The following is a 25,159-nucleotide window of genomic DNA, read 5'->3' as shown; positions in this document are numbered from 1 at the left end:
CTGTTGGGTATGTATGCACATGTTTTCTCTGTCCCACTGATTGATTGTTTTCTTGTTTTGAAAACCCCTGTTTGAAATAAATCAGTCAAACCAAAAATTCTATCAAGAAAATTATATCACAACTATTTATTTCTTATCTATTCGAAGGTGCTTTATTTATCTTAGTCATGAAGAATTTACAAAAGGTTTAGCCTTACATAATAAAATAAATCTAAAACACATTTATAAGATGGATTTCTGTAAACATCCAGCTAAACCTCCACAAAATTACCCAAAGTGAGAGCTTTTAAGGAGGCAGAAAAGCAATTATTGATCGCTACATACCTCTAAAAAAACAGAGCACCTAAGCAGTGACAGTATTTTGAGTTAATTTTTTGATTATTACTTTATGTTTTGCCAGCATGACGCATGCATTCCATTTGTATATATCTATACACATTCGGCTTCTATTGTTTAAAAAAAGAAAAAGAAAAGAAAATCTGCTCATTGATTACTGATTCAGGGGGATAATAACCTCCCTGTTCAATGAAAATACTTTATTTATACAGCTCCACCTTTGGGAGCTGTGCTGCTGTTTGGTATGGATGGGCATATCTAAAATACAGAGATAAAAAAAATAAAAAATTGAAGCCCAAGTTTCCCTTTTAAAAGAGAGCTTTCATGCCCTCTCAAAGGGAGATTGATCCCTGGTGAACTTTTACAGCAGCTAGAAAGAGCAAGGCTAGCTGTTTCCTTCTGTTTATACTCTCAGTTCTTATCTAAGGTAAGATGTTGGCTGCAGCCTCATATTGAATGGACAGACATCAATTTTCTTATCTAAGCCTTCACGAGAAAGCAAATGAGCGTGTTTTGCAAATGCTGAATGATTCCTTCAAGGTGATTTGAACTCATGTTAAATGTCACCGAAAAGGGATTGTCGGGTTGTTGTTTGTTTTCTTTAGATCCATGATAGCGATTGTGCATGTTGATTCCTGTCAAAATTACATTAAGTTACATTGAGCTTCTCTTGAACAGGACATTCCAAGGCCATTTCTAGCTCAATATGTTTATCTCTGGACACAGCACAGAGGCTTGCACCACCAGAAATATTGCTATTTCTGTTATGTTGCCTTTTATGCAGCTCTCTCAGGTGAGACAGAATATTACCTCTGGGCTTATTAATGCTTTCCTGCTAAATGCTCAGTTTAGACTGGATGGCTAAGTCCCGGAAGCCTGCAAAGTGGCCGTCATCCACTTCCCAGAGCGCTTGTCCCAAGAACAAACACTTAAGCAAAATAATTTCTCGGGTTTAATTAAACATACACACTCATAAAAGACGAATCTAACTTAGTAGTTCTTTTAAACTAGAGGCCATTGAAGGTGTGACACAATGTAGTGATACTAAAATGCAACAATATTTGTTCACTGTAGTGTAATCTCTCACATCTATAAAATGTCAACTAAAACTATGCCACTTAAGGAGTTAAATCAAATCAAAAAGTCAATAATATTCTGTCAATGTTCTAGTCAATATTGTCATAGAACATATTTTACAGACAGAGTATTTATCTTAAATATATATATATATATATATATATATATATATATATATATATATATATATATATATATATATGTGTGTGTGTGTGTGTGTGTGTGCGTGTATGTATGTATGTATGTATGTATGTAAATTTTTTGACTTAATGTCCGCTGAGTGTGTTCCTTTGGCAAAATGGTATTTTTTTAGACCGTACCCTCCAGTTAACGAATTATCGATCACTAAAGTAATTGGTAATTACTTTGACAGTTGATTCATCATAATTAATATTATTAAATGCTTCAGCCCTAATTAAATGTTAAGTTTTGGTATATTCACCAGATGCATAGTTTGTGTCAGAGTCCTTTTTGACATAAGACAGGAAGTTATTGTGTTAACAGGGTGAGCCATTAAAAAGTTCCCTTGTTGGATTGGGTGACAATATTTGGTGCAAAAGCATTGGAGAAGCCTCTGCCCTCTCTAAATAACATCATATGTGTAATAATCAATACCTTGTTATTTATGCAGCAACAGCAGTAATTGTTGCTTCTCTATTTTAAATTAGGCAAGTAGTTTCATATTGCTCAGTTTTGTTCAACATTCTTGAGTGGATACAATGGTTTCAAAATCCTCATAATGTAAATTACTACTAGCCCATGAGTGTTTTGAAAAGCTTAAGCCATATAGAGAAATTTATCAGTTTTCCGGTCTATAATGAGCTGTGTTGGTGCATATATTCGTGTTTCCAGTTAGTTGAAACCTAATGGCTTTTTTATGATCTCCTGACTATTAATCTAGCACCATTAAGTCATAACTTCATTTTGTCCCCAACTGGTAGTCAATATTGTCGCCGTGCAAATATCAATGTTGACAAAGGCATTTAGTCTAAAGCATGAAGTGAAGCCTCATCAAGCTGTCAGCAGGGTAGGAAGCTTTGTCCAGTGTTAACAACAACATATTTACTGCAAACATGAGCTGGCTTTGGAATAATAAATAAAACCTGATCAATGAGGTTTCTGAAAAAATGAAGCTGTGAGAGACATACAATACCCCATAATACATTATTTATAGAAAACTAGAACTGCATTTGCATCTCGTTCTGAAACTACATTTTTTTTTTTTTTTTTTTTTTGCAATTACCCTATTTTATTTTCCTCTGCTTACCCCACTGCAGCTAAATATTACTGGATGTAATAGGTCTGTCACTACCAATGTTGGATTTTACTGCAATATCAAAATGAAACCTCACAAGCAATTTCTAATCGCGGGATTCTGGGAAGCGGACGACTTTAGGCTTTAAATCTAGACCACACAGAGACACACAGGCGCGATAGGTAGGTGTTTTTCGATAAGTGAAACCTTTAAGACGTCTTTAGCCCTTTCACATCAAGCCACAGCAAAATGTGTACATTTCCATGCAGGAGCATTTTATCTGGTGATCTTAAGGAGCCAATGCGTGGGAGGAATGAGCTAGAGCTGCCTGTGGACCTGGTCAAACTGCAGTAGGTGGCTTTAGAGAAGCACAGGCAAAGAGCCACTTGAAGTAAGCATTTACATTGAATGCACGTAAGTGTTGTGGGATGTCAGACACAGCAAAAGCCCACTGAAAAAAAATCAAGCTTTTCTTACTGTCCTTTAATGAGACAGCTTATTTTTAAAGTCCTGTTTCACTTTAAGAGGGTGTTTAATCCGATTGCTGCCCACTTCAAAAACATTTATCAGTACATGTTTCCCTGTTCTCCTCGCCTATTCAAGCTGAAACTCAAAATAAGGGGAGGAACATGTTCTCTTTACCGAGTTTCAGATTTCTGGGGAGCAAGACTCTGGGCTAGAAACAGCAAAGGCTGTGACAGAGTCCCGTCTAATAACACATAGCGTAAAATGAGATTCTTACTGATTTGGTTTACTATCTAAAATGTTCAATGACGCATCAGAGTTAAAGGTTAATCTCAAGCAGTTCTATTGACATTCCCTTCTGCTCAGGCTTTTGGAGGGGGGAAAAAAATCCATCTAGGGAGATGGCACAAATGCCGTTATCAAATGTCACAAGATCTATAAAGCTCTTTGTGTATCAGCTCAGATGTTGGACGAGCATTGTGAATGGTCATCATTTGAATTGTAATGTGTCAAAAACCCGTTTGTTAAGGTAGTGCTGAGTCATGGTTTGTGCTCACCGGTCGCCTCCAATGGCGGTTTGTGTTGAGGGATGGATGTCATGTTAGCATCATTAAAGCTACAAGCCAGACTTTTCTGTAAAACTAATCAAACTCATCTTAGATGTAGTTTGTTAGATACTGAACAACATGGAACGGCTGGTTTTTCAAACAGACCATGAAAGTCAATCTTCACTCAAACTAGCATTGATGTTCAGGTTGTTCTCATAACATGACATGAGGCACAAAGTAACTGATCAGATTATTTATCAAGCTGCCCATTTAATTTCCTCCCTAACGGGTGTTTGAGTTGTATACAGCTGCAGAAAAATTACTGGGCAACAATAAAACAGCTCGATTCTTTTGCCTTTTGTGATGTCATTGGCACAAAAACAAAATTGTGGTAATTTCTTTAATCCTGCAGGGAAAATGCATTACGCAGCTGTCTTCTCATTCACAAATGCACAAGTGGGTAGCAGTCGTTAAGAGTTTTACATTTTAAAAGTCCACCAGTAAAATTTGACAGTCTTCCCTCTCTAAATAAGCTGCAGCATGCAGAAGAAGAGATCCGTCACTCAGAGGGGGAGACTGCAAAATCTGTGGGCCGAAACTCAAATATGCCTATCGGCTATTAAAACAATCCAAAGCTCTATCTCTCTATCCCAATCTTAAGAACAAACATACAGCATATTTCAAAACATATTTCATATCCATCTGAGAAATAAACACTTCTTGGAATCTCAGTGGCACTCTCCCACATCAGATTCCCCCAGGACTAGACTGCAATTTGCAGAGCCGAGGTGTCCACCTCCACACCAGTCTGATGTCAGGACTGCTGCAAATTACTCATGACACTTCCTCTGATGACATTTTTAAAACCGCTTCCCTGTTGAATGGCATCTCTACCCCCCCGCCCCCACCCCAACCGCCATTCTCAACCAACCGCCATCAGACCCAACACACACATTAATTCCCCCCGTCTGGTCGTGTCACAATGGCACAGCAAAGATTGCTGCCTCCTGCTTTCACCTGACTGACCCCTCTGAGCAGGTGCTGGATCTGATCCAATCACAGTCAATCTTCTTTAAACATTTCATTCTTTAAGCAGAACAGGAGCTCAAAATTCCATCATTCAATGACCCGATCAGTCGCCGATAACACAATCAAGCCAATCCCGGCTTATCCCGGGGGAGCCATTTCAGTGGGGACAGCTGGGAGATGAGTCTGCAGGCCTTCAGAAAGGTGTCAATCTCCCTTGATCCAAGGCCCTTTGTGAGCCACCTATACCACAGAGCACCGAGGTGTTGAGGAAGACTACGTGATAGGCATGATCAGTGAGTCACAAATCAATCTTTTTTTTTCTGTTACACGTCTGATCTTTACAGTCTAGATCCAGTATAGTTGTCATATGATGTAACGAGGCATGTATGAGTTCCCAGTATCACTGAATGCCGAGTTTCTTTTTTAAAGTTAGTTTTGAAAAATTCCCCCAACAATTTCAGTCCTTTTAATGAGATACCATTTAAAAACTATGTTTTCTGGCTTTCAGCCTACAACAGCAGCAGTCTGCCACTTTCCTTTTATGGCCTGTTGCTGCACACTGCCAATCAGCTGCCTGAGCAAAGGAAAGTACAACTTTGCCTTAATTATGAGCCAAATCCATTGCTTTAGAAATGTTTCTAGTCTTTAAAAAAACAGCAGAAGGAATAACATTTTGTGAAATAAGTATATAAATACCTAATGCAACGTTTTAAGACAGCAAATGTTCCCATACTGGAATGTCACTATAATGGCCAGAATGTCCAAATGAATGTGTTTTTTGTGTATGTAGGCAAGATAGAATAACACAATGATGCCTTTCTCCCACTCATTGCTGTACACTGTCTTTTTGCTGGCTGAAAGTAGCTTACTACCATTTTTGTTTTCCAGTTAAATATGAGGAATCGAAGCACTTTTTATACTATTGTTACTCTATAAGGAACAGAAAGGCAAGTAGTGCTACAAAATGTCTAATGCAATACAGCAATTGCAACAGCTTACGAACAGCTTACAGTGCACTCTCGCCTATTTGCGATTCAGTATTCACAGATGCACCTTTTGGTGGATTGTCTAGATACCATTATAACTTTAATCATCTTTAAGTAGAATCAAATACATCTTGTAATACATGTTGCTTTAAGTTCTTCTGCAAACGCTTCAGACATGTGATGTATATACTGTATAAGCCCATACGCTAAGCTGCTACTTTTTCCCCACGCTTTGAACCATGCGGCTTATAGTGCGGTGCGGCTTTTCTGTGTATTTTTCTTCAACCACCAGGGGGCTCTTTAGCAGGAAGTGAATCATTGGAAGTCAAAACTGGAAATCAAAGAAGAAAGTGCTCATTTTCATTTTGAACAAGCACATGCTAGCAGCAGGCACAACGGAGAAATGTTTTCAAACTCATAACCCCTCATCATGGAAACAACACGAAAAAGTTCATATGATGCAGCTTTTAAGTTTAAAACTGAGAGCGGCAGAGATATCAGTGGCTAATCGCCTGGTGTGGCTTATATATGCGTCTTTCCAGTTTTTTTTTGTTTTGTTTTTTTTACTTTGTAGATGCGCCTTATAGTGAGGTGCGCTCTATAGTCCGGAAAATACAGTATATGTATTTATTTTTTATTTTTTTTGTCATTTTTTACGTAAGGTATCCCACCATGGGAATCTGAACCGGTCAATGTCTGGCTGTTACACCTACGCCTCTACAGAGGCAAACATACTAAAATGATCTGAGCTCTGAAATAGATCTCTAATTTTCAGGAGCCATTTAAAAGCCACTCAGCTGGAAATGTTGCTGGGCCACTGGGCACATAAAGGTCAAGGGGGATACAAAACAGTTTGTCTAACAGCCCCGTCTCCCCTCCCCCACCTTGTTGCACGGCCCTGCAGCACAGCAGTCATATCCCCATTCACAGCTCACTCATTTATATTGCACTGCCCTCCTCACAGCTAGTCTCAGTCACTAACTACAAGTGACTGCAATGAGATTGAAGCCCCTGGCTAAATCTCCACTACAGGGCACATGCTCCATCATTGCAGCTCTGATCACTCCTTCTAATCACTGGAACCAGACTATATCCTCAGCTGATTGGGTGAGTCACGGCACAGAGGAAACAATCACCGAATGTCAGCTGATGATGGACACCGAGATGTTGGAGTCTCGGTGGTCACTGCGAGAGACCATGTAAATTGCATGCAAATGTGCACCTGCACCAGCCGAGGAAGTGGAAAGAAGGACTGTGGCCTTTTGATTAGGTTCCTTTTTTTTTTACGTCTGTATTTTTGTGCATTAATCATTCATGTTTGCTATTTTAGCCAATAAGCAGAGAGAACTTAAGAAGTCTAAAGTGCAACTAATATTCTGCATCATGAGATCTATTTTAAGCGCTTTCTATGGGCTGTTGTAAAAGCTTAATGCAACTCAAGGTTAAATTTAGGTGTGCAATCAAACAGATAAAAGAAGAATGATGAGATCAATGATTAGAGGTGATTTGTAATCTCTGCACAGTGATTCAAATGCACTCTCTAAGGACAACATCCCACAGTATATTTCACTGATATTAATTGTCATCAGCGACATTTTTTTTCTGTCTCCCTCGAAATACCTGAGAGCCTTCACTAAGGTGACAGGGCAGGTATGCAAAATGAATTCATGCGCTTTTTACAAATGGTCACACCGAGTTATTTTTCTGCCATTTACAAAATATAAGAGCTCACAAAATGTCAGCCGTGGTATTAGATTACCGGAGACCCAGAACGAATTTCGTGCACTCTCTCTAATGCTTTTATAATTTCGATTCTTCCCTTTATCTTCCTCATCTTAGAGAGAGTCTGGGCAAAGCACAGAGAGCCAGTTCGCTCCTCCAGAGGTGAAACACTGCAGGAATATTGCACAGCAGCTGTAGCATGAGATAGGACGCACACCAGTCTGACAATAATCGCTCATCCTTCCAGTGTCCTCCAACAGAGGTCATCACTCTTACACTCAAAGAGTGACTTTTCTTTTTATTCCTCTACAAACCTCGTGGTATTCCTCTGCAGTGACCTCTCTACCTTTATTCGTCCTGAGCGCAGCGGCAGTGAACTGGTTAAGCTCCTCCTTCTCCTCCCCTCCGTGCTCCGCCTCCAGGATCTGGCTTTAGACCAGTGGAGCGAGAGAACCAGCACTGCTTGGACATAAAGGGATGATTGTAGCTACCCAGTGACATGGAAGCAAGTAGTTCTGATGAAACTAAAAAGTCAGTTTCAGGGCCTGTGCGCATCTGAGAGAGAGAAAAAAAAAAAAGGACAGCAGAAACTGAGTCGGTGAGCTCGAGCTGCTTCAGCTTAGGCAAGTAAGGGCAATATGAGAGGGCTCAAAGCCGATTACAATAAACCAATGAGGAAGCATTAAGCAACGCAGCTAATTATGCCTTTAACTGTAGAGGGAACTGTTTTCATTCCTGGGAAGGGACTCTGCTGGTGCAATTTTTAAGGTGGCTACACACTACAAACCTTTTTCGATAGAGCAAATGCTTCAGAGGAACACTTGTGTTTTCACGTGTGGTTTAATGCAAAATCACAAAAGCAATTTAAGCACAGCATAGCAGATACTAGTATCAAAACACAGGGTAGCTAAATAATTATTAATAAACTCTGTGATTTTAAGTGGGGGATTGTTGAACTGCTTGTGAACTTTTGACTACAGCAAGGAATCACACTAGAGTGGGATGGGACAGCTGCCTATACAGATTATGCAAGTTGAATCCCAATAGGCTACCGAGTCACTTGACTGCTATGACAAGTTATTACCAATAACTCATATATTGGAATGCAATGATTTAATATGATATGTCCTCCACTCTTATCGGCAATCCAGATAAAGGCGCCTGAAAAGCCTTGAAATGAACAGATGCTTCATTTCAGACCGAAAAACACCCAACATGAAGTTAACTTTATTTATTTCAATAAAATCAATCACTACTGAGAACAACTTGTATAAATTTAATGTACCGTATTTTCCGCACTATAAGACGCACCTAAAAACCTTCAATTTCCTCAAAAGCCGACAGTGCGCCTTATAATCCGGTGCGCCTTATATATGGACCAATATTGAGCCACAACAGGTCCAGCAACGGACCTTACCACAGGGGCCGCGTTTCATTGGCTAATGCCCATTTTAGGTCACAGTGCAGCTACCACGTGCGTGACCGTCTCACAAACACAAGCTACAGTAGTAAACATATGCTAATGTACATTCAAAACCATGAATGCCGACTTACCCAGCCTTGCAAGAACAATAGGCATCAGTGATCTTGTCCACAGCTATATAAATGCTGAGGGTGTGAGGATCTGCTGTTTTCCTCATCTATCGGTAGCTTTTAGCTGTGACGCGCACAATGTTGGAGGCATCCAGTGGCTCAAACACCTTGATGTCGTCCAAAAAAGATGACATGAACTTGTTGGTTCCCCTGTCCATTGTCGTGGCTGATATGTTGTGAAAATCCGGCAGAAATGCTACGCTAATTAACTCAGATCGAAATGAAAGACGTCATGTTTACACAGACATGCAGTAGGCTGCTTACGTAGTTGGTCCACTACGGTAAGCAGCCGCCAACTTCTTTTTCCCCGTAGAAGAAGTAGTGCGCGGTGCATGCTGGGATAGTTGTCAGAACACTGGTTTGTTAATAAAGTTTGATAATACATTTAAAGGGGGTGAGGGGCAGGGGAAGAGAGACAGAGACTGCAGCGGCAGCGTGTCGGTTGGTCTGTGTTACCCAGAAAGCAGTTGGGCATAATATCGCAACACCAACACCGTGAGTGAAACAACGGCTGGGCCAGCCTACTATATAAAGTACTCGGGGACCATTTCTTTATTAATGTGGATGTGTAATAATAGAGTATGAAGCGTCTATTCTATGCGCCTTATAATGCGGTGCGCCTAATGTATGAAAAAAGTCCTAAAATAGGCCATTCATTGAAGGTGCGCCTTATAATCCGGTGCGCCTTATAGTGCGGAAAATACGGTAGATAAAGCATTCTGTAAGTTTGTTTGTTTTTTTTTTTTCAGTTGACCAGAAAGACTAGTATTCCAGGACTTCCTGTTTCATTTGGGTAAAAATATTACATAATACAGAAGCTCTAAGCCCTTCTTCAAAATGGGAGGCACAAGAGAGAATGCCATTCAACTAAGTCACATATGTACTGGGAGGTAAAAATTTTTTTATTAATCTCCAATAATCATGAGGAGCTGAGGAGTTCAGGCCAGTAAAGTGTCTTAGTGGCAGCATCATGTCAAAGTGGATATTTTGATGCAGAAGGAACTGGTGCACTTCACAAACAGAATCATAAGGAGAGCACGCTATTTTAAAAAAAAATAAAACAACAACTCAAGAATTAAGTCAAGAAGGTAAAGTTCGGCCAAATTTGTTACAAATAAGCTCAAGTACAACAAAGTCATTTGGTGTGACCATCACAAAAACCCTGAAATCAATCACGGTTTGTGAGCAGAGATGAAAAAGTATGCTCTATCCTAAATAACCTGAAGGAAGAAAAGCTTTGTCGTACTTAAAGATCATACCTCTTTTTATGCAGGTATGTATATATCTTGTTTTAACTGGAAGGCAGAGGCGATTTTGTAAAAATATTAATTCTTGCTTTGTAATTTTCTCTCCCACTATATGTAAATGTATGCTGCTGTAACACAGTAGCATATCAACATTTACATTTTCTTATATAGGTTTTAAGTCCACAATATATAAGTCACAAAGGCAACGAGTAGGTCAAAAAGCCCTTTGATTAATTTGACTTTATTACCAAGCTGAAATAGCAGCAGGCTCCAGTTAAGAGTCCTTGAATATAAAGGGAACTCGGGCAGTACTGATAAGATTGTCTCATCTGGCTTGCAGGGCTAAAGTGACGTGTGCTGCCTGAGAAAGGAAAAAAAAATGGATGGCAGGATGTGGCTACTATTAAGCAGGTAATGGGATCCATCCGAGATGCATTAGAATCAGTCAAACACAACCACACTTCGGTTCTGTTCAAATGACTGTCACAATCACTGCGGATGCACACCTTCAGGTGACAAAAAAAAAAAAAAAAAGAAGAAGAGAAAACTGTCTCTGGCTGTGCAGGCAGTTACCCAGAAGCTGTGCCTGGCTCAGGTATGTGCTCTGTCCTAATCGTGACGGCTGTGAGAGTGGCAGCGAGAGTGAGAGCTGTCAGCCTCTCCTCACAACAAATGCGCTCGAATGGAGACAGAGAGGAGCGAAGTGGGAGAGAGGGGAGAGGAGGGAAAGGTGCCGAGGTCACAGACAGAACCTGTGACCCAGTTGTGGCCACACCAGCTGTTTCTCCTCCACTGCCTCCCAACCACCACTATCTCTCTAGACCACATCCTGCTAATTGGCCCATGCTACTGTGTGTACATACACACACACACACGCAGACAAATGCTTTATGTGGAACCTGCTAAAGAACCGTGAAAAGGCTAGTTCCTGGTCAGAAAGAATGTTTCTGTAGTTGTGTGATGATTGATATGTACAGTGCCTTGCAAAAGTTTGAAAAACCCATCAAACTTCCACACATTTTGTCACACTACAGCCAGAGTTCTCACTTGTTTCATGTAACTGATGTAACCTTGCTGATCTGTGAGCTGAAAACATCTGCAGATGAAGTGGAAAGATATGTTCTGAGGCCAATTGGTCAAAACAATGAAGCCTTTACACAAAAGTGGCAGTCGTCCCGCCACATGTTTTCATGTGGTGAAAACATGAAAAAAAAAAAAAAAAGCTGCTCTGGTCTTGAGCTTCTATGAAATATATATATGTGTGGAAAAAGACTAACCCCCCTAAACCCACCATCACCACAGTGATGAAGGCAGGTGGCAGCATCATGCTGTGGGAATTATACACAACGAGGAGATATAGAGCTACACAGATATTTAGCCAAAACTGGAAATGGGCTGATTTGTACCAAAGTATATCCATGTGTTATAATGACCTAGTCAAAGCCCATGCTTGAAATCCATTAGGAATATGGTGCAAGTCACCCTCCATCTAATCAGACTGAGCCGAAATCAATGTCTTATTGTGTAAAAGTTTAACGCCCAAAAGATCTTCCGTCTGCAGTTACACCAACAGGTGGTTTTACAAATTTTTTCCTAAATCTGCATGCCACACTTTCCAGTTTTTCACTTCATGATTTCATGTTACTTTGCGTTTGTCTTTTGCATCAATGCCATTAAGATACATTGCAGTTTACGGAGGCAAAGTAACAAAATGTGAAAAATCCTAAATTAGTGGATTTAGGAAAAAAGGTGTATTTTTGCAAGCTTCTGCGTACGTTAAAACAGATTTCCCAGAAATATTAAAAGTCGGCTGCACTGCCACTGTGCAGGCAAATTTCCCCCTCTGACATGCGTATGTGCTAACAAACAGAAAAACACTCCGACTGACTGAGTGACAGACCGTCATGCCGACCGCCACCAAGATTCTATGAAGGGCAAGCTCAATTAATTGGTGTCTCCGTGTGCGGGTAAGTTCTCCGAGCGGTGTGTGTGCAACGATAATGGTAGGTTGCACTGACAGGCAGGTTATTTAATAAATCCTGGAATGTGAAAGTCAGAAAGGAAGGACACACACTCAACATGAAGAGCCTCCTTTTTTTTTTTTTTTTTTAAATATATTTTATTTCTGCTCCATATCTCGTCAGTCACAGCCCTCAAAACCTACTCCGATTGTCTTTCAGCACTCAAATCCGCTCACCCGTGCATACGCTTAGCCCTAATTGCGCGCCCACGTAAATACGGTTAATCGCCGGCACGCTCCCGCACGGCGACAGCAGCGCGGCTAACACACTCCGAGCGTGCATGAGCGGGCTGTGAAACGTGCTCGAGATCTCGCTCAATCAGTCTGATTTGTTTGTTTCCTCCTAAGCGTTTGAGGATTCCTCAAGGAGGAATAAAACTTTGTATAATCAAGTCAATTATGTCATTCAATCAAGTCGAAAATCATTTGGAGTCCCTTCTAACATCCATTGATTGCAAAGTCATGCTGAATATTTGCTCGCCGCCGTTCTGTCGTCACAATAACCCCGCCGTCGCTTGAAGCCGCAGACCCGGGGACGCGGCGAGGTCCTGAACTCGCTTTTGCAGGAGAAGAGCGAAAACAAAGTCCTTCACCTTGCACTTTTCCAGTCAAGAAAATACCTGGGATTTATAAAAGGGTGAGGAGGGGGGAGAGTGAGCAAGAAGTGTACAGTGCCTGAACAAAAGGGGAAAGAAAAAAAAACATTCAATTAATTTATAAGAGCTCTTTTGTCTCCTTCAGGACATGGTACATTATGTGCCTGTGAAAAATCCATCCTTACTAAAACTCAAGGTCAAGTGTTGATGTTGCACAGAGTGGATCAGCTGAAGGTGACCTTGACTGATGTGGAATATGACATGAGGGAAATGGATCTCTGCTCGGTGTGGGGAAATTATCTGTGAAATGCTGCCACTGTATCAAAGCCTGTTTGTGTCTGCATACAAGCCGGAGAGCATGCGCACACGGCGAGGGCGCGTACATCTGTCGGACGGAGTGTGCAGAAACCGCGAGTGTGTCCAGGTCGCACGTAAAAACGTGCCGCGATGTCACAACTTTCAGCAGGGATTCCGGTATTAAGCTTCGTTTGATTCTGATGTCACACTTGCACAGTTACTGGGAGGGTTGGTCATGGCAGCTGGTTGTCATTGCTTGTTTGCTCTGTAAGCACAATGCATTTTGTTGACCAGGCATGGCAGGCTGTGTGGAGATACAGCCACATCTTCAGCTGTTTGCTTGTCATAATTTGTCTTTTTTTGTTGTTGTTGTTGTATTTGTCTTATTGTGGGAGAGCATCCAAACTGATGTCGTTGGCTGCTGTAAAGAATGAGACACGGAGTATTCTGCTGGATTAACAGAAGGTGCTCCCACACTGACTATCCACAGGGGATGGGCAACGTTAGTCTGCTATAAATCTCTACTTCTTACTGGTGAGTAACAATGTAATAATATCCTCCAGGAAAAACTGACTTTAATGCATTCAATCAGGCTGCTTATTATGAAAACAATTTGTGCTTTTTAGAGCAAATTTGTTTTTTTGCTGATTGGCGATTGGGTGAGGAATGTATAACTTTATCTACTTGTATATGAAAACATTTGCCATGCTGCCATTTAATTGATATAGAGATTATTACAGATGTTACTATTGTACCTTTTGGAGTGTTGAATGATATCTGCTCATGAAAAGCATTTGGCCAGAAACATGATACACGTTGCTACCCAACCGTAGTTTTAAAAAGCAGCAACAAGTGGGGGATGGGTATATAGCTTTACGTTATTTTTTTTAAGCTGGGAAATGGCAAGAAAAATAAAATCTTAATGTGGAATTTTAATCTGAGTTTCCTCTTGCAAAACCAAAACTGCTGTTATCACCAGGCAAACAGAAATCATTGATGTCATATTGGACCAAATTTTTCTAAGGCTAAATACACAAAATCTCCATGTGCAGCAACAAATACAGCTGTTGCTTTTTTTCCTTTTTTTCTTTTTCTTTTTTTTGACAGTGCAGTCTACTAACTCCAGTGCTGCTGAGATTTTGCCAATGTCACATCAAAGCAACACCAGTAATCATTGTAAAAATAGAAGCGATTTGAAGGATATCTAATTAATACTCTTAAATAATCACACAGACATGAGTCAGTCCCACAGCAGCTAAAGCTTCTCAGCAGACAGCTGAATTCAGACACCCATTATCCATCAGCAAAGAAGAAGAAACAGCAGAATGTCACAGAGCTGTCGCCAAATTTTTTCGGAAAAATTTTGAAGCCATTTATTATGGTGGAGTCGCATTAAACTATGCTCTGCCAGCTGCTAATAACTGTTAACTCGTTTCTCTGTTGGAGAAAAAAAAAAAAAACCCAAATACTAAAACCTTTTAAAAGCTGAGGCCTTAACAGCTTCACAGCCATCAGTAAAACCATCATGTTCTGCGCATGCAATGGAATAAAAGTTCAGTTTTTCGCAGGCAAGAAACAAAAAAAGCAGCCTTACCTTCCCGAACTGTTCAAAATACTGCTTCACATCTTCCACTACCGTGTTGGCCGACAAGCCACCCACAAATATTTTCTTTGTTCTTGTGACCATCTGGAAGGAGAAAGGGTGAGAGGAGAAGATGAGTGACGAGACTTCAAATGCATTGCACAACCTTTAATGAGGCGCCAAAACACACTGAGTGAGCAGCACCTGCGATGATGGATGGCGAGAACGCGGAGATTCACACTGCAAAGTTTCAAAGACAATTCGGTGGTGTAGTGCCGCTTATCTAGCCGGGTTGTAAACACTGAAGGTTACAGCTTCGTGCAAGAGAAGCCATGACAGACATTCCCCCCTTTTTTACATTTTTACAAAAAAAAAAAATCTTTTGGGATATTTTATAAATAAATATTGTAAAACATAATTTAGCTAAATCCATTTTGAGCAATAAACTACTTTTGAAGGATCGAGTGCTTTCTTGCCATCTTTAGTTCCCTCTACAGATGGATTGGGATCTAGTCTGGGTCCAACAATGACAACACAACAGTTGAAATATAAATCTGCATAAAAATCTATAACATTTGTCTTGACCGGGATGTTGTGACGTAGACCACTTTTCAAGTTTTGAAACGACTAAACAGAAATCTGGCCCCTTGCTGAGCTAAACATCTCCAGTTTAATCTTTGAAGTTTCCATTTATGTTTTTGGAAAAATTTAAAACAAAGAAATGGTGATAATTAAAAAAAAAAAAAAAAAAAAAAAAAAACACGGATAATTTATGGACTTTCAAAAAACAATTAATGAGTGCTAGGAGATGGAATCAGAGTGCATTAAAGGCTCATTTAGCTTCAAACGGGAAGAATATTAAGGATTATTACCCACAGCATCTGAAAGGGCACAAACATCTGCTGCAGAGCACATGCTAAAATTAGGGGGGCAATTTCTCTGGGATCTACACCAGTATGGGTGGAAAAACCTGTGGGGGGTGGGGGGGCGACTTTTCTTTTGTTGTGCACAGGGCTGCCTCCATTAAAAACCAGACAGAGAATTGCAGATGAAATTAGAATTAAGTTATAAATTCTTTTTTTTTTATTAAAAGCAACTACGATATTACCCCAACATCCGACTTCTTCAACCCTTGTCGGCAGAGGTGTTCGTTTTCACGCCACACATTCTCCACGGGACTTTGGCTTTCTTTTTGCACCTTTTCTATGAGCCAAGATGTTTTTCGTTTCATCTTCGACTTCGCAATTATGCGTTTTATCCCCCCCTCCCCCGTTGCTTATCAAATAAAGTCCCCATAAAATTCATTAAAGTTTGAAATGCACTGGATACTTCACACAGCCTGCTGGTATAATCAGGAATAATGATAGGAGAGACTAAATGACAACTTCCACAACAATAATTGTCAAAACTGATGGTCTATCTGGCTAACTTGTATTCCTTGCACCTGTTTGGCAAATACAAAAACAAAGACAGAAAAGCATGTATTACTGTGCAGTATTTTGCTTCCAAATGACACTTTCCCCAATGAAATATTTTCCGCATCTCTTTGGAAGCCTATATTAAGAGATTGAGAATTCACTGATACGATGAAGCATATAATGGTGTTTGATGCTCTGTAAGCTTTCAGACAAAAAAAAAAAAAAAACAAGAAAAAAGCAGCAGAGAAAGTCAAAGCTCTGATCTCTCCTGGTTCGCCTGAATCAAACAGAAATAAATGATGGGGGCAAGATAAACATACTTAAGAGATGCCCAGCAAACAATCAGGACGGCTGAGAGAGAGACCTTCCTTGATCAAAATGCTGACCGAAACACTTTCGATATGAAAGCGGCTTAACACGGAGGAAAAAAGAAGCAACGTTCAGCGAGTGCTGAAGTAACCATCTGTCAAGAGCTTTCCAGGTGCTCGCAGTCTCACAGCGCATAAGCCTGCACATATGCACACAGCCTCCCACACATGGGCCTCTCATACAGTCCTTTGCTTTTATTTTTGTCATTAAAAAAACAACAATGTTTTAGCACAAAACAGCAAATGAATAAGCAAGACAAGTAAATAAAAGCATTTTACTTGAAGGTATTGTGTTTTTCAAACAGATCTTGTGATGGATTACAAAAAAAAAACATGGATTCTCAGTATTATGCTTTTTCTACCTCAGTATTCAGATGTAAAAAGAGTAAAGGATGAAAGCCCACAGCGCAGATCTAAGGGATGTAGATGCAAGATACAAATGCTGTAGACGCAGGCCGGTTCCCTGAGTGAAAGGTTTCAAAATGAAAGACTCGATATTAATTTAGTGAAATGTTTTATATTGTAGTTCACAAGAACATCTCAGAGCACTTTACAAAACAAACAGATTTAGGGAAAAAAAAGAAAAAATTGGGATTGTTCAAATGGTCTTGATATGATTTGAGAGAAAGTACCTCAAAGAACAAATGAGTTGTTGGTTCTAAAGAGCATAAAGTGAAGCAGCACAGCCCTTTGCCCATATGTCAAACAGCTGGCTGAAATAAAACTCCTAGATTTATTCCCAATTTTGAAGGAAAACATATCCGACTGTTTGGAACCAGGAGATCTTATGCTCCCTCTAAGAAGGTAAACAAAAGTGATTTGAAAGAATAACTTTCATTTTTGGCCTTGAAAATATGTCTAAAGATCTCTGACCTTTGAGTGCAAAGCAGAGAGTAAAAGAGATGAAGAGGCTACAATGTTGGACTGACCGGCTGACACAAGGAACCCAGAAAAACAACCTGGAAGTTCTAGTTGCGATAGACAAGTATTGTTTACTGCAGGTCAGCAGTTCAAACAGATGATAACCACAGTGAGCGACATCTCTAAAAATGTTCTTTCCTTTGGACAAAATAAGCCTCCTGGCGATGTTCAAAAAGAACAGAGGAGGACATCCAATAATTCTCTCTGCAGACTTGATTATTCTTTATAAAGCTTTTTTTTTTGTCCACCGCAGAAATACAGTATGTCATAGTACTATCCTACTAACTTACTCTCCTACTAGGAGTAAATATGTATGAAACTTTGCCTCCTTCTCCAGCATGATTGTAATTAAGAATTGTGTTTAAGCTTCAATATAAAACGCTTTTTTACTGAAACCGCTGCTAAATTGAGCCTGTATGTATTTATTTTTTGCTTTAATCAATTAAACAAATGAAATGATAGAATTAAACGTATCATTGCAACTTAATCTGCTGTTTTTTCGTGCTATGTACGAATTTGTTATTCCTACTGTTGTCTTCCCTGTTTTAAATAAAAGTAAATTTAATACTGGGAGATTTGGGTATTTTTGTTCAATGTTATATTGTGTTAATCTCATATTGCCCCATGCCTAATTCAGACAAAAACACACATTTTTAAAGCAAGGAATTGTCTGTTAAAGGACTAAACACTAAATGTTACCCTGGTCTGTACACCAGTTTCATCCCAATGAGCACCGAGCAAAGGGCTTAAATATGTAAACGCTGCTTGTGAAGTAATTAGAAATGGCATACAGGTGTCTAAATATGCTTGACCTTCTCCGAAAATCAATATACAGCCGAGGCAAACAGACCACAGACTGAGTGTACAAATATTTCAGACACACAACGTGGCTCTTGGGATCCAGTTAAATATGATCACATCCAAATGACTTTTGCCATCACTTGACTTTTTCCTCGGCCACAAGTCGACACTTGTAAATGTTTCCACGGAGCCGTATCAATTCCACACATTAGCGTGCTAGAATGGAGCTCACATTCTAACAAGGTCGTGTCAGCTACATGGTAAATGTTAGCCGGAGTACACATGCCAGCTTCCAGTGTTCTCCGGCGTTGCCATGGCAGTGATAATCCCCAAACAAATCTGAGGCTGAGCGAGGTCAGTTTAGGTCGAGGAAAGCTGAGTCAAGACTGACGATACAAACCCTGAGCCTGACAGGCTGGGTCTGATATGTCACCAGATCAATGAACAGAAAAATACACTAAGTTGTTTCTGAAACCATTTCTACTCCGTAAAAAAAAAAAAAAAAGAAAGAAGGAAGGAAGGGAAAAAAAAGCTCTTCCAATAATGTTTCGTTTTGCTGCAGTGGTTGACTTGTAGAGGTGCAAAATTATCAACTTATAAAGTGGACAGGATTTTTTGTTCTTTATTTTTTTTTTTGCAGATTAACACTGGCCAAGACTCAGCGGCGGCAGAATCCCCAGCGCCCCTCCTCCTTCCGACATCATCCCCCCAGGCCTCGGGGGTTATCAGCACTGGATGCTGCCGCCGGCAACCCCACGCCAGACAGCTGCTGATAAAGCGGCTGTGTGACTATTTATCAACATCAATCACTTTTATCATTGCCAATCTTTGGGAAATAAATAAATGAAAATGAACAAGTCGGTGTTCATCTCTGCTTCCCTCTCCAGATCAGCTGCATGTCCTGGTTCCCTTCCGGGGCCACCCGTCCCTCTCTGGTCATATTTCAGATTCTCTCCATCGAGGTGCGACCAGTCAAGCTCTCAGCCTTGTCTTATTACTGTTTTGACATGTGAGCTCAACTGCTGATAGGATTCCTCGGCTCATGGGGCAACAAAATGACTTTATTTTTCTCTCAATGGTGGCTACTAATACAAGGAAAACTCATGCCAGTTTTATAAATAAAAAAAAATAAAAAATCTTCAGTGGCCTGTCTGGATGTATAAATTTCTGTGTCTAATCTTATGTCGCACCAGGAGTTAGAGCAAGAAAAGATATTTTAGAAGTACTGTTCTCTCCACTAAATCTACGTACATATTATGCAAGTGTGGCCAAAACTGTTAAAATTTTTACCTTGATTGGTCAAAACGAAATCAGAAAACCAAAACCAAGTATCGTTGACAGAAACACTTCAGGATAGAGGTCGCTACTGAGTGAGTCGGCAACAGCTAAGTCAGGACAGATGCAACAAGATGCTTAAAAGAAAACTGTATTTTCTACAATGACATTTTGTGGTTCATTCGATCTACAAAAATGAGAGAGAGCAGGACTTTCAGCAGATAACAGGAAGGCAGAATGTAATACACTAAAGTTGCTGTGTTTTGTTCTTTTGAGCATTCAACCTGTCTGTCAGAAACATTTTGGACTTGGAAATGTAAATATTTTGGAAATCTCAGAGCTACTGCTAGGATCTAAGGTATGTCAAATACAAACAGACGCCAACACTTTTTTTAATTGCAACAATGTTGAGGGTCCGGTTTACATTACAGCTGCGCATTTTGAGTTTTTGAACAATGGAGAAATAAATGTGAAATTTTTCTCTGCTACCCTTTCAGCTTCCGATGTTCCAACTGTTTCATATACAATTTGTAAGTTTTCCAAGCACCTATTTGCTTCACCAAAGCCTGGAGTGTGTAAAAAAAAATAATCAAAGGGCATGAAGAAATTCATGACAATTCACAACAGCATCTAAAAATCCTTCCAGATTTGAGGTCCATGATGGGGCCTAAACATTTTGTTTTAAGTGTGGGGAAGATTATAAATCAATTTGGGAATACATTGAGGGTTGTTTGAGTATGTTTAACCCAAAAAAAGGCTTATTTAGTAGAGTGAAACACTGAATTAAATTCAACAGAAATAACTGGCCTACTTTTAGCAATCCCTCCAAAGTCAATGACCAAAGGAGCAGAGGTGCCACCAGGAAGGGGAGGTCAGATGAAGGCCCACTTATAATTTTAGGGTCTCACACCAAAGCTGAAAGTCGTAGAAGAATTTCAAGACTTTTATTGCGCGGTCTTCTAGAAAAAGGCACTAAAATATGTTTCAAAGCACAAAACTGAGCACCTGTTTGAGACTAATGTTGTTAATGGAGGTTTGATTTAAACTTTGCTTAACCTTTTTCTCCCCACACAAATAAATACTGTATTTGTTTGACCTTTGTCAACCAATTATGACTGATGACCAATTATGAAAATACTACTGTGACAATGGGACCACTGGCTTTTTCTTCAAACTTTTATCATACTCTTTATTGTCAATAAAAAGCAAATGTTTCCAATGATTTCCTCATATTTCTGTCCATTTAATACATTTTAACTAACACTAACAACTGGATCACATATTTCCCATAATTTAAATTAGAGCAGCTATTTGTTCAAACAAGTAGCAAGTGCAATAACACCAAGAAGATTGGATGAAATGGCTTTAATTTGACACAGATCATTATACATTTTAACAAATGCAGTTTTCACTGAAGCCACTGGGGAACCGAGAATTCCCCACGCAGCATTTAAAGCAACATTAGTTCTGATCATTTGGCTTCGCTTCTTTCAAGAATCCATCTCCGCAACAATCCAAGCTGACAGCTTTAAAAATGGACCATTCCTCAACCCACTTTTTTTTTCCCTTTAACCTAATTCAACATGTAGTTATTTTTGCACACCCCTAAGAGACAATAGGGAGGGTTATCAGTGTGCATGAGGAAGTTTGTGAGTGTCGACACATGAATGTGTTTTTAATTCTCTCAGAGCTCCAAGCTGGGCGTATATGAATGGCTACACAAATTACTGCCCCAGTGAATTTGTCGTGAAAATAAAAGGCCTACTGTAGTAAGGCCCACAGAGAAGAAAAGAAAAAGTTAAAAAGCTTCAGGTGTTGCTTTGTCAACACTTGTTAGCTGATTTTAACAATGCCATACAGAACAAATTGGCAATGACTAGAAATGGCTTATTGGAGATAATAAAAAAAAGCTGCAGAAATTTGCCCCTAAATACTTTAAAAGCAGACAAAAGAAAAACATCAGATGAAGACTTTGTAGAGGCCAAATCAATGTCTGGGGTTGAGAGAATTTGGCAAGACCTAAAACAAATTGACTGAACTACAACAAATCTGGAAAGAAGAGCAAGTCAAAATTCCTTTACACTCGTATAAAAAACTATTTCCAATTTCACTTAATGGCAATTATTCCCGTTTATTATGTATTTAGAGTAATTACCTTCTCATATATGGAGAGGCTGGAGTGGAGAGCCACTAAATTCTCCAGTCTTTGAATTATAGTCAGTTTATTGTAAAGCAGCCAACAAGTTAAACATCGGAGGCTTAAAAATCCTCAAAAAATAAATCTGAATTTATACCCATTAATAAAAAATTATCTTATAAAAAGAGTAAAAACAGAAACCTGAAAATTAGTATCCATCTCAAAAGTATTTAGCTGGCTGCTGAAAAGGATGCAGAAGTTAACACAAGAAGAAGCCCTTGGCTATTGCTAAGCAATCATGCTAAGTGAATATGAAAATATTAATACATATATGTATTACATGACTTGCCTGTAATTCCTTCTATTACCCGATTGGAACGATATGCAAGAAATGAAAATGTTAACCCTGAGAACTGTACAGTCCAATCCTTGAGTCCAATTATTATCCTAAATAAATTATGTTTGAATTAGCTCGACTGTTCCAGCATGGCCTGAAGGAGGAGCCAGCTGAAGAGAACTTAGACAGAGCCAACACTTTGCCCTCCGTTTAAAGGTAAATGACTAGGATGGTAATAGTGATCGTTTATTACGTGTGAATACAAATCACACATTACTTGAAAAGCAGTTGTGTTATAAAGTGTCCCAGTAGAGCCGTACCCATGTGTGACAGCACATGCAAAACTGCTGAGTAAATATATGCAAAACAAACAGCAGCAGTCTGGCTACCCTCCACTCACTGGTCTGTGTCAAAGAGCAGACAAACAAGCTTGGAACAAATGTGTGTAAGTGATGCCTGGTAAAGTCGCCACAGATCAGTCTGATTTCACTTGTATGGCTCAAATGCAGACTTCCCTCCATTTCCAAGCCCTTTTAAAGACGGCCACATGTCTCCCGGCCTTTTACTGTATAAAAGTTTCTTCCTACGGTGAACTATAAAACTGAAGGCGGTTGTGAGTCGAGCAAGTTGGAAGAAGAAAAAGGAAAAAAAAATCCTCTAGCTGATATTGCAACCTACAGCATTACTGTTATCTGTGATTTTCAAATTTCAATAAGTGGAAGCAAACAAAATTTAGAGAGCCACTTTTGTGCGCCGACAAACAGCCATTAGTGTTTAAAACATGCGCAGAAAGCAAAGAATGCAGAGGCATGGATGTTATTAACTCGGCAAGCAGAATATAAGAGGAGATTAATATACTGAGAAACAATATTTAAGTAGGAGAAAAAGCAGGCAGAGTGGAGGGGAAAAAATGTTTAACATATTTATGCAAATCCTGACACTTCAGTTGTGGTGCTGCAAGTGTGTGCTTTCTAAATTGTTTCCAAAGAGAGAAGGCAGTGACAGATGGTGACAAAGACAGGTAAGCTGATATCACTTCTGACGAGTGTAGGGAAGGAAGAAAATGTTTATTCTTAGATCGTAGATCACTGTCTTCACCTCTCTCTGTCCAGATTGCTTTTAACACAAAAAGGCCTAGAATAATGACGCAGGCAGTCGACCAGTTCTAGACCGCACATCTGGGACCGCATCAGTTTTACAAGCTGCTGCTTTGAACAGCATAACACCTACGTTATTAGCAGAACATTGCCTGACAAGTTTCAGACGAGGCGTCTCGTCCTCGCCTGCACCAGGTGCACCGCAGTGAACTGGGTGTCCTGAGCTGCTCCTTTCCGTGTGTCACTGAACGGCTCCTGAAAGCCTCTGCAGCTGCATTTAAAGCCACATTCAAAAGTCTCCATGTGAGGATAAACTTAAAGAATAATTGGATGTGCATTCTAGGAACCTGGACTTTATTCTTAAAGTGTCTCAAAAGACAAAGCCATTGTTATCTGTTTGTAAACAAATGGAAGAGGATCCTGTGCACTGAAAAAAAACACACAAAATCTTTCACTTTTGAACTAGTTTGTTCAAACATCGTAGTAAACTAACTTAAAACTTTTAAGCAAGATTTTTAAGCAGGAGTTTTTTAAGTCAATATTTCCTTAATATTGTTGAAAAAGTACTAGTTCCACTGGTAGATTGCTCCACTTATAACTACCACGTTTTCAGCAATATTAAGGAATTGCTGACTTAATACAAGCCAATATAGCTTGCCCAAAAGTTATTTGTAATTTAGGTTTTTTGCATTATGTCAGGTGTGCTAAGATATTTGCACTAGAAACCACAAATGCTTTGTGAGATTTTGTGTTTTTGCAATTTGGTCATATGAGACCAAAATGTAACATTTTTAGAAACTCCTATTAGTTTCCAAATCTAGAACAAACTTAGAAAGTACCATCTAGTCAACAACCCAGAACAAGAATCAAACATGGAGAAACAACATTTAATTTGATCAGAACAAGAATAAAGAGAAAACCCTAGCAGTTTATAAATTATGGACTACTTATTCTTTTTAAACATGGGGAACCAATATGTAGTTTTATACTTTTACCTTTTTGTCTTTGTTTTGTTTGTCGTTTTGTTTGCATTTCCCTCTAATTCATGTAATCCATGGTGATCTGTCTTGTTGCTGAAAATACGCTATATAAATAAAATCACCTTACTTGCAACGACCCTATGTGAGGAATGAAAACCAACGCTAAAGGCCATTGTGAAACATGGTGGCGGCAGCATCATGCTTTGGGGCATGCACTCATCAGCAAGGATAAGGAAGCTGATCAGTCGACTTGCTACAGGGAACAAGCCAAAAGAAAAACCTTGCAGAGGCTGAACATTAACCTACAGAATCATTATCCACACGAGTTAAAAGCAACTACGCATCGACTGACTTTATCCTCCCTCTAAAAATTAACAACGGCAGTGTCTCATCCCCGGCGGTGTCAGGTGCCCTGCAGTGAACTCCATGTCCTAAGCTGCTCCCACTTGGCTGCTTCTCTCCGTGAACCCTTCCTGAAAACAGCTGCCACTGAGTTTGAAGCTGCAGCCGTACAAACTCCTTGTGAGGGCAAGCTTAAACAACCGATCGCAGCCTGGACAATCTGTTAGGATTTTTAAAGCCTAAACACCTTTTTTTTGTGTCTTCTTTTTTTTTTTTTTTTTGGTACATGCAAGACTTAACATGCCTTTGAAAGGTGTTTTAGTTTTGGACCTTTAAATAAAATAAAAGGACGACAACACCTTTGGAAGTTGGTGATAATGTGATTTCGACAAGAGAGGCTGGTGATTTGTAGCCTAAAGTGAGATGGGGGTGAGGGGAGGAAATCAGCAAAAATTCAGCCTTAAAAGCTTTTCAAAAATAATGTATCAATCTGCTTAATAGATTGTTATTATCACTCACTTCAGGCTTCTCCCAGTGGACTGAAGCTGCTACAGTACAAGCCATTAAGAGTCAAGGAAAACAGGTATTGTAATGGGAGGTCACAGAGGGAACAGAGAAATAACGCATTGCCTTTGTTTTTGAGCTGCTGAACAGCTTCGGTAAAGTAACTTCATAATGCATCTTTTAACGTGCACACCTCTGTTCTTCTCTCTGTCAGAGCTCCAGCTCA

At 39.7% G+C, this 25,159-nt stretch overlaps 1 protein-coding gene across 6 annotated transcripts in view; it reads right to left on the bottom strand.

Annotated features, from left to right (window-relative positions):
• Positions 1 to 25,159, bottom strand: part of LOC106927450 (RNA-binding protein Musashi homolog 2) — a 295,157-nt gene that overhangs the window by 186,888 nt on the left and 83,110 nt on the right. For all 6 annotated transcript variants that reach the window (XM_088012508.1, XM_088012506.1, XM_088012502.1 and 3 more), the window contains exon 6: positions 14,766 to 14,858. In XM_088012508.1, coding sequence (XP_087868634.1) covers positions 14,766 to 14,858 — 93 coding nt within the window. The remainder of the gene's footprint in view (positions 1 to 14,765; positions 14,859 to 25,159) is intronic.

The sequence above is a fragment of the Poecilia mexicana genome, unplaced genomic scaffold (genome assembly GCF_051168715.1).
Source record: "Poecilia mexicana isolate PSO_F unplaced genomic scaffold, ASM5116871v1 scaffold_14, whole genome shotgun sequence".
NCBI classification, from domain to species: domain Eukaryota; kingdom Metazoa; phylum Chordata; class Actinopteri; order Cyprinodontiformes; family Poeciliidae; genus Poecilia; species Poecilia mexicana.
This window is presented reverse-complemented; position numbering and strand designations above follow the sequence as displayed.